This window comes from Vespula pensylvanica, chromosome 12 (assembly GCF_014466175.1).
Source record: "Vespula pensylvanica isolate Volc-1 chromosome 12, ASM1446617v1, whole genome shotgun sequence".
NCBI classification, from domain to species: Eukaryota; Metazoa; Arthropoda; class Insecta; order Hymenoptera; family Vespidae; genus Vespula; species Vespula pensylvanica.
Genome location: NC_057696.1, coordinates 3,171,829 through 3,182,267, shown reverse-complemented (window position 1 = coordinate 3,182,267; position 10,439 = coordinate 3,171,829). Strand labels below are relative to the sequence as shown.

Genomic DNA, 10,439 nt, shown 5'->3' with positions numbered 1-10,439 from the left:
CGAGCGATCGATGACCTTGAACGAAACAATAGACTCTAATAAAAAAAAAAAAAATAGAAAGAGAATAGATACGACGAAGGAAGGGGTAAAAGATGAAGAAGAAAAAATAAATATATATATATATATACATATCTGTGTGCGTGCGCTTGTGTAAAATAAAAATTAACACGATAACGTACGAAACTCGACATTTCTTATCGACTAGCGAGGAATTCCCACTAACAACTGTTTTCGTTTGATCGTTCGAACGATTAGAAGCAGCTTGAGAAGCGTGCGTATCAATTGAATCGTTTGACCCGTTTTTATTGGCAAGTCGCAGGAACGTGCGTCGGGCGTCGACGGGACGGTTGCCAGTAAAGCTCTCACTCGTCCGCTATCGAGTGTGTGTGTATCTCTCGAGTAGGAGTCTCGGACGAGTCTTCGAAAAATGTGTCTGCCACGTTGAAATATTTTCTAGTAATTATCATTATCGAAAGACATAAATTCTTGTCCATAACTTACTCATAAATTTTTTTCGACGATCAAACTCGACGGACCATCGTGAAACCATCTCATTTTTTTTTCCGTTTCAATCGTTCGCGAAGGGTGACTTTTTATTAATTCTCATATGCATGTATATATATATATATATATATGTATGTATATATTTGTGTGTGTGTACATGTACGTATACATCTTTAGCTTGAAAACTTTCCTAACTTCGATTTACATATATTGATTCAAACGTGTGGAAGCGTTCGACACGAGCGAACGACCTCTTCTCTCTCCATCGTGTCGTCTTCCGTGAAACTTATAGTCTCCTTGATCTTTGGATATGGTCAGGGAAATACCAGAGGAGGATAAGATCTCTACTATTACCGGTGAGAAATAATAAAAATATTTACTTTCTTATAATTGACTTTATTACTTTGATTATATATATTCATTTATTATTGTAGTAAGAATGAAATCTTTTGAATGATCGCCCATAACGAAAAACGAAAATTAACATTTCACTTTTTGTGTGCTTTGATAGGTAATGTCAACGTCGATGAACCCGCCGACTATGAAAGAGCTATATCGTTTACTGGTATGTTTCTTATCGAACGATTTTTTTTTTTTTTGTTCTTTTGGATTAATGCCGAAAAAAATTAATGAGATGTGTCAAATATATACGTACATGTGAAAAAGATTATCAAAGAATTATCAAATACATAAAAACTTATCAATTCGATATTTTTCGATGGGATTTCTTTACGTAACATTATCATATTCCAGATAAAGATTTCGTAAATTTCAACAAATAAATTATCGAATTCAAACATAAACTCGATTAATTGGCAAAATATATGTTTCGAAACAAACGATTTATTCTTACGATTGAGACACAATCTTAATTAGAACGAAATTCATAGGCTATGGGCTGTTCAACGTATTACTCTTCATGGCAGCATTGCCAATCGCATGGACCGGTGCCTTTGACACGACATCACCGGCATTTCTTTTAGCGTCAGCCGAATGCGACTTGCAACTTACATTTTTTCGAAAAGGAGTACTCATAGCGATTCCCTTCATAGGTAAAAGTGACTTTCTCTTTATTTTCTTTTTTTTTCTTTCTTTCTTTCTTTCTTTCTTTCTTTCTTTTTTTTCGATAAATATTCACTCCGACAAATGTTCACAAATCTTTCAAACCGCACACTATCTATCGTAGTATAATACCGTCCATCGGAAAACGCGCTGCTTGTCACTGATAACCAAAGTCGCATTATCATAAAATCTTTGTAATTGAGTGATAACGTTTGATTCAACAAAAAAAAAAAGAAAAAAAGAAGAAAGGGAAAAAAAAGGAAGATGGAATTATAACAAGAATTATATCAGTTATTTCACAAAAAAAAAAACAAACAAACAAACAAATAAAAACAAAAAAAAGAGACACACGGTGAAACTGGTTTGCGATGATAACGCGGGATTAGAAAGTTGAGGGATCTTCTAAAAAGTCACTATAAACGATTTCTTTTGTCTGTCTTATCAACAGCAATGCTGGCCACTGCCTCGTTGTGGGATTACGTGACGATTTACGTAGGTAGAAGGACCTTGTTCGTTCTTGGCTTACTAGCGGATTCCATCCTAAATATACTAAGCACCGCTGTAGATTCGTACCATGTGTTCTTACTCATCAAATTTATCAGCGGCGTCATGTGAGTAGAGAAAGAAAGAGAATGATAGGGCGAACAAAAAATTCTGAGAAAATAGTTAACAATGCAACAAATTATACAAACGCACGTGTCATTTAACGAGCGTTTTAAAAGCTTACGACAGAAATTTTCTTATCTCATTTGACGTTACAATCGTAATTCGGTATTGACGTAACTATACTTTTGCTACGTATATCTATCTACATGTGCGTTTGCAAGCGCTCGTCCACTTATATGCATCTATTATTTCTCTTTATGATATATATATATATACACACACAAACCCGCATATAATATATGCATATATACATGCGAAATTTCAGAGTCGGCGGTCCACTCTCGATGGTGATGGGATACTTAACAGAATTTCATTCTGCAACGTATAAAGCACGTTTCGCCGCCTGGTCTGGTTTTCTCTTTTCCATGGCAACTATCGTACCAGCAGGTAGGGAACGAGATTCATTCGTTGATACAATCGTCCGATGAGATTTGATTCAACGAACAATCGTAATAATAATAAGAGAACATGGAATATTTTCGTTTGTTTCAATTTTATCTGATTAGAAATAGTTGACGTTAAAATACCAAGGAATAATAATCAGAGACGCGGTGCAATAATATTCCTTCGCATAAGATATAGTACATATAAATACACACACACATATATATATATATATATATATATATACGCATATATGATAAGATCATCTAGAAAAGCATACTCTATAAATTATTAATAATTTATTCTCTTTATAGCTTTGGGTTTTACTATACTACCCTTAGACTGGGAGGTCGATGTATTCGGTAAAAGTTATAACAGCTGGCGAATTTACTTATTGCTTTGTTCGATACCACCTGTTCTCGGACTTGTCACTGCTAGCATGTTACCTGAAAGTCCAAAACACCTGATGGAAATTGGAAGGCAGGACGACGCATTAAAACTATTTCGTAGAATGTACACCATGAACACAAGAAAGCCGGCCGATACATTCTCGGTAAGGTTCGTAATTAATCGATATGTAGTAGTCGTTATATAGGGCGAGTCAGCAACGATTACAGCTCGTAATAATTATTTTATACGTAATTAAACATTTATTTGTTTACTGATAACAGAGGTAAAGAAGAAAGAGAAAGAAAGAAATAACGAGTAACGCATTGTTACGTATAAATTATATCTTATTGAACACGAATAATCAGCCTTCTTCCTTCTTTACTTTCTTTTTTTAATCATCTTTTTAATTAAAAAAAAAATCTCCTCTTTGTAATTTTTTTCTTCGATCTTCATCTTTTCGTTCCCTTTTTTTTTTTTTAATTCTTTTCTTCCAACAAATTGTTATCGACTCACCCTGTATATCATTCTCCTATCATGTCGATCGGTTAATTAAAGACGAGTTTTAACGCCAAAGTTTCACCTAACACACGTAACTTTTCTGAACCTTCGCGAGATCGAATTTACGCGAACTGTTAACGTGGAACATAGCAAAAAGATAGGAAGAAAAGTTTTCCTAGATTGAGGATCGTAAAAGTAATTATAACGGGTAGCACGCTCCCGTGTGATAGTAAGGAAATAACTTTCTTTTCGAGCTTCTCTTTCCTTTTTTCTTTTTCTCTCTTTCTCTCTCTTTTCTTCCTCCTTTCCTTTTGCAAACCAATCAACGAGTTTAATCATTTTCCCTTTCGTGAATTTACACTATAAATCGTTTTGAAAATGGCTTGGTATGGATGGATGGATGGCTCCAACGTTAACTCGTCATTCAACGTACGTCGTAATGAAGAAGCATGGTAATAGAGACTATTTTAACGACGTGGTTTAATCAATGCTCGTAAATTGCTGAATATTACGCTCTCATATCTCGTGGGACTCGTTTACGGACGAACGATCGCGTTAATAATCAAAATTTCTGACATTCCTACCGACGAAAGCTACGAATATTTAGCTATCGTCTGAATTTTCACATTCTTCTCTCTATCAAATTTTTCATAGACTCACCTCGTAAACAATATACATCAAATTAAAATACCGATGGATGAACTGATAACCGTTATACGTTCTAACGATATAATTCGTATTGAAAAAGATCGACGATTCCTAATGAATTTATTTCCAAACATAAATACTACGATAATTCGTCGTCAAAATTCTTTTAACATTTTTAACGCTTTTGTATTTTATAAATTCCTCATCAAGCTGTTTACGTCACGAGTAGACATTTGCTTTATTATTATTATTATTACTATTATTATTATTTATGCATCAATCTGGCAAATCGTTCGTTTAGAAAAGATAAAAAAAAAGGGGAAAGAAAAACAACCAAAACTAATTCCAACTAAGCTTACGTGTAACTCCCAGCCAATACATTATAAGATTTTCTCTCTCATCGATGTTGATAGAAATCAAGATTGATCACGTGACAACGTCTTATCGGTCGTTAACTTGTCCGCAAGGTCATCCCCCTATTGTACGACGAAAATACGCGAGGAGTTGCTTTTTTTTTCTAAATTCACCCTCTGATACTTTTAACAAACGGCCATGACAGAAAAAGATACAGAGAGAGAGAAACAGAGAGATAGAGAGAGAGAGAGAGAGACAGAGAGAGAGAAAGAGAGAAAGAGAAAGATATCTTCGCACGTGGAAAACAAACGACACTTTTTATTTACGATATGTCCAGCAAAAGCATGTGAGAAAGGGAGGTTTGGTCCGGGGTTGGTTGGTTGGTTGGTTGGTCGGTTGGTACGGTAAAGGATGGAAACGGGTGGTAGGGGGTGGAAGAAGACGGGGAGGGGGGGAAGAGGGAGGAGGAGGAGGACGAGGAGGTGGTTGCCGTCTGACTCGAGAAAACAGAGAAACGGCAAAATCGGATTTTCCGAGCGAATAGAACATTTAGATACCGGGACGGCGTGTTGGGAACGTCGGATGTATAATTCACCGACGGGAGGATTCTAGACGGCCTCGCATTGTTCTCTCCTCTCGCACGTTCGTTTTGCAGATAAAAGCGTTGGTCGTCCAGAAGGCGCAATTACCACGGCCGACGTTAAAGGCGAGCCTCGAAAAAATGCGAATCGACCTTTACAACACGAAACTCTTGTTCTCGGCGCCTTATCTGCCGGCCTTCTCCTTCTTAACTTTTCTACAATTTGGAAGTATGCTAGGGTAAGTAAAATGCAATGAGAACTTTTTAATTCCTTCACGCTATTCGTTTCGCTTGTTTTTCTTTTTTTTTACTTTCTTTTTTTTTTTTTACTTTTTTTTTTATATCTATCGATCAGACTTAATAATGATTTTAATGATAATGATCATCGTCGTCGTCCTCGTCGTCGTCGTCGTCGTCGTCGTCGTCGTCGTCGTCGTCGTCGTCGTCATCCGTTCGTTAAAAACGTAACAATATTCTCAATTAATGCCTTTGGATATAAACGAAAAGATGAGAATATTATGATCGTGAATACATTGAAATATTTTACAATTGGTTTGGAATTAGTTTGATTTGTTAGAGATAGGAAATTTGAAATGCGTTTGTATTCTTTAATCTTTTTTTTAAGACATCAAAGTATCAACGAAACGTCTTGTCAATGTTAAAGATAGCATCTTGATGTATATTCTTCCAGTTTTAATACTATGAGATTGTGGGTCCCACATATGTTCATGATTTTAAGCAACTATGATTACGAGCATTGGAAACCTGTCGGAAGAGCTCCAACGATGTGTGAAATGTTGGATCGTCATGCCGCTAAACCAGGCAGACCATATTTAAATTGTACAAACTTTGACGATGCATGCTTCGAGGTGAGGCCAAACTCGTAATATAATAATGACAGAAGAAGAAACACAGTGTCTCTTTGTTTTTCCTCGAGTAGATCGAGAAATACGTGATAATCGCGAAGAGAGAGACATCTTTTTAGTTTACACAACGATATCACAGATCAGCTGATAAACTTAAGTGTTCTTCGTTAAACGAATTATATCCGTAATTAAAATGCTTCTTTAATGGAATAATATAACGTTCTTGTATCATTATCTTTTTACGTTTTTTTATTTTCTTTATAATTTTCTCTCTTCTTCTTCCAGTGGAGTATCAATCCTGTCGTTTATCAAAATTCAACGATAATTGCATCCTCCGCCGTTCTATTTAGTTTTCTTATAGGATTTATAATGACGACGAGATTACGAAAGAAAATGATATTATGTAAGTACTTTTTTCATATTTACTTTAATTACGATCTCTTTCATATCTCCCGATGAGTGACCAAAGGAATGTAATTCATAGAATTATTAATTCCGCGAGAAAATGCTTACAACGCTTCGACGCAAGTATTAAATATTAACTATTGTACGTGAAAGTTGATTTTTCCTTTTTAAATAATGACTTCATTTTGACAAAAAGTTTGCATTCTTAAGAAATGAAATTGACTTGTATCGTTAAAAACATAAACAAAGCAGAGCAACGTAGAATGTATTTATCCTACTTTGACGAAAATTTTACTTATACTATTTCTTATATACCTCTACGCATACTTATTTAATAATTATGTATATATATATATATATATATAAAAATTATTTTACATTTGATAAAAATAATCTATCCTTATATTGATCGCGATTAAGAGTCTATTCAAATCTTATTTAATTAAAAGAAATATATATATACGATCGATCGGTATCGCTTAATAATTCATATTCGTTAGAACGTGTGTTTTGAGTAAACGTATAAGTATATACGACTAATAGTTTCACTATGGAAGACAAGGACGGATGGAATAACGTCTTGGTTTAATCCGTAGATTAACAGATGCTACTGTTGCAGTTGCGGCCTTCCTGATATCGCTGGCAAGCAGTTTTGGAATAAATTGGGCACAGGCACCTCCCTATATGCTGACGTTAGCAGCCGCCGTTATCGTGACATCAAGAATAGCGAGTAATGTCGTTAACGCGGTGAATGCCGACATTATTCCTATCCCGTTAAGGTAATACCTCGTAAATAAAACGATAAACGTTTATTTTAAAACCTTTATCAATGTCTCAAACGATTCGGCCAGAGATCATCTTCTCCTTGATCGTTTCTCTTTGTGATTTTATACGAAAAACAATTTCTTCTCCAATTTCGAATGATCGTAGTATCGGATATTTAGAAAAAAAAAAAAGAGTGAAATACTTAAAATTCAATTTTTTTATACTTACTCGGTAAAAAAAATTTTTTTAAGAGAGAAAGACAATATTTACACATTCTTTGTAGCAATAGTAATTTATTATTAATACATCAATGCATTCATTTATTTAATCTTTTTCTTTAATTGTATTTATTTATTTTCTTCTCCTTGTCTTCTTTTTTCTTTTCTTTCTTTTTTTTTTTTTTGAAATCCGCGATATCAGATCGAAACGTTTTTATTCAAATTTAGACGGAATTTATGGAAATAGAGAAACGTTTTGATAAAAATAATTATACCTTGGAGCGTAGAATAAGTCTAATCGTTTTTACGCATCTTTCTCTCGCTGTAGTGTAATAATAAGAATCTCATGGTGGTACAACCATGGGAAAGATTTCATTTTTTTTGTCTTTTCTTTTTTTTTCCTTTTTCACCCTCATTCTTTCGCTTTTCTCTATCGGGTTACATTCCACTGAAATAACGATAGATAAAAAGCCATTATAAATGCAAGAGGTTCGCGACGTGCTCCGTTAACCGAATGGTTGCATTAATTTAAGGGCCACCAGCATGAGTATCATCACGTCCTCCGGAAACTTAGGAGTTGCATTGGGGAATGTTATTTTCTCTGCTCTTCTTGATTTGGAATGTCTCGCAGCTTTCCTCGGTCTGGGCTGCTTTTTTATAAGTAAGTCAAATACCTTCGTTTCTAATATTTTTCTTTTATCAATTAACCCGTTTAATGCATTTCATTTATTATCCCTATCGATCGATAATTACGATACCATTGATAAATAAATAATATTAATAAATAAAACCGACCTGTCTAAAGCTTTTACATACATATACATCGATAGATTTCTAACGATCGAGAATCATTTGAATGTCTTTAATTTTATATCGTTACACGTGTGATATCTTTAAATATATTAACACAAGTATCTTCTTTATATGTTTTTACAGATCACTAAATATAATCCTTAATAAATATATTTTATTTAGATAAGATAATTATTACGAAGAAGGTAAGTTATATTTAAAGATAAATCTCGATCATTGACAAGTAGTACAACTAATTGCTTATTATTAATAATAATTAAGTGATAAACGTTCGATGAATTATTTTATTAAACAATTTCATGATGGTTATTCTTTTTTCAGTTTGTCTACTCGTAACGTTCCTATTTCCAAAACCGGTAAGGGCATCGCCACAGAATTTAGCGTAGCACGAGATCGTACGTAAGATTAGACGAAAAAGATTTATACCTATGTTGTGTTTTTGGAAAACGAGATACATACATATCCACATATATTATATGCATGTATGTACATATATATATATATATATATATGTATGTATACATATATGTACACATATTTTTTTATCGCGTTTTGATACACGGACAGAGAGAAAGAGAGAGAGAGAAAGAGAGAGAGAAAGAGAGATAGAATGAGTGGCGTGTATTGGGCTGTGAAATATTTTTCGTCGGATGTACCTGACAAACGTTACGCTTTTGTCGATTTCCTAATAAAAATCTAACAAAAGAATTGCACTTTTATCCCGAGTCATATAAAACACTTGGATAACTTTATTACGACAGTGTAAAAAAACAAATACGAGAAGAAAAGTGACAGACAAACGCGGAGGCACACCTAAAAAGATGGAGAGAAAGAAAAAAAAAGAGAAAGAGAGAGAAACACATTTGAAAATGAAAAAAAAAAGAAAAAGAAAAAGAATGGAATAAAAAAAAAAAAGTAAAATATAAAAAAGAAATTAAAGACGAAGATATTTACATTGATCGAATTGAAACGATTTAGCATTGCACCGATTCTCTTTAGTCCATGATAATTGCATTTCGTTCGCAAACGCGACTCTCGAAAGACAAGCGAAGCGACAACAATTACAAGGATGACCCACTTGGCAAAGTTCCACCAAGCAAATCATTATACCGGATAACAACGATGAGGTCCCTTCTCGTTGTTGGATGCTATCTCTACGGAATGCAGTTTCTCCATTGCAATTCTTCCCTCCTTTAGTCGTTCGCAAACGATACACTTGCGTGCGGTCCATTCGACTCGAATTCTCCTTTCTTTGGACGATGTGAAACGTACGATATTTTCTAAATATTTCGCTTAGAGTAAGTCTATTTCATTTCTTTTTTTTTTTTTCTTTTCTTTTTTGTTTGTACTTTCAATGTTGAATCAATCTTGACTTAATTCATACACATATATACGATGTCATGTTTAATTTAATACGGGAAAAGAGTTTCATTATTCGATAAGGTTTAAAAAGAAAATTTATTTAAACGACAAATTTCATTAGGTTTTTGATATAGACAAAAAGTCAAATTGAGAGATAGAGAATTTCCTTTTTAAGTAAAATCTTTTTAATAAATAACAAATCTCTTCAAAGATCGACGAAAAAATAATAATCATTTTCTTATTCGTTTTTATTCTTTTCTTACATTTTATCGTATAATTGTTACATGTCATAGTCTATTTTTTTTTTTTTTTAATTTAAATATTGGAGAAATTCGATGTAATTATATTGTTACCTATTTTATATATATATATATGATAAAATTTATATTCCTTATTAACAATATTGTTTAATCTTTCGAAAGGAACGATTCTTCGATATATTTTCTTATTAGAAAGTACACCAAAATAGGAAGGTTGCTTCGTTAATGGGATTTCATGGGAAATTAAGCGATAACAGCTTAATGTTGTGGCAATACTTATCCCGCTGCACGATCTAATGCAAGCTCGTGTACGTTAAGATAAGAGAGTTATTACAGGTTGTCTACAGTGCTGGTTAATTAGTACGATCGCTATCTCTCTTCATCTGAAATTTATCCTTATTAATTCGTTCACATTTTTAAAGAAAAGTCTCAACGATCGTCCTAATTGATCGTCAATTTTCTCTTCTCTATTATACATATATACACGTTTCGAAGCTCTACTTACTAAAATATATATATATATATATATATATATATATATATATGTATTGTATATATATATATATGTATATATGAAGTGCATCCTTATTGCGGAAGAGCTAACTTTCGATATTGCCAGAAAGATAAACATCCAAACTTACGTGATGTTTAGGCATTAGATTAG

The 10,439-nt window shown here is 33.5% G+C and overlaps 1 protein-coding gene across 2 annotated transcripts; it reads left to right on the top strand.

Annotated features, from left to right (window-relative positions):
- The first annotated feature begins 610 nt into the window (after nt 1-610).
- Nucleotides 611-8,623, top strand: LOC122633530 (synaptic vesicle glycoprotein 2B-like). Of its 2 annotated transcripts, XM_043821500.1 has the most exons (12): nt 611-860; nt 1,016-1,069; nt 1,395-1,556; nt 2,015-2,177; nt 2,498-2,619; nt 2,931-3,169; nt 5,162-5,325; nt 5,778-5,955; nt 6,238-6,355; nt 6,977-7,136; nt 7,874-8,001; nt 8,475-8,623. In XM_043821500.1, exons 1-12 carry the CDS (start codon nt 815-817, stop codon nt 8,537-8,539), a joined length of 1,599 nt encoding a protein of 532 aa, XP_043677435.1. In that variant the 5' UTR covers nt 611-814; the 3' UTR covers nt 8,540-8,623. The 2 variants fall into 2 exon arrangements, with proteins under 2 accessions (XP_043677435.1, XP_043677436.1); XM_043821501.1 differs by lacking the exon at nt 1,395-1,556.
- Nucleotides 8,624-10,439: the final 1,816 nt, after the last annotated feature.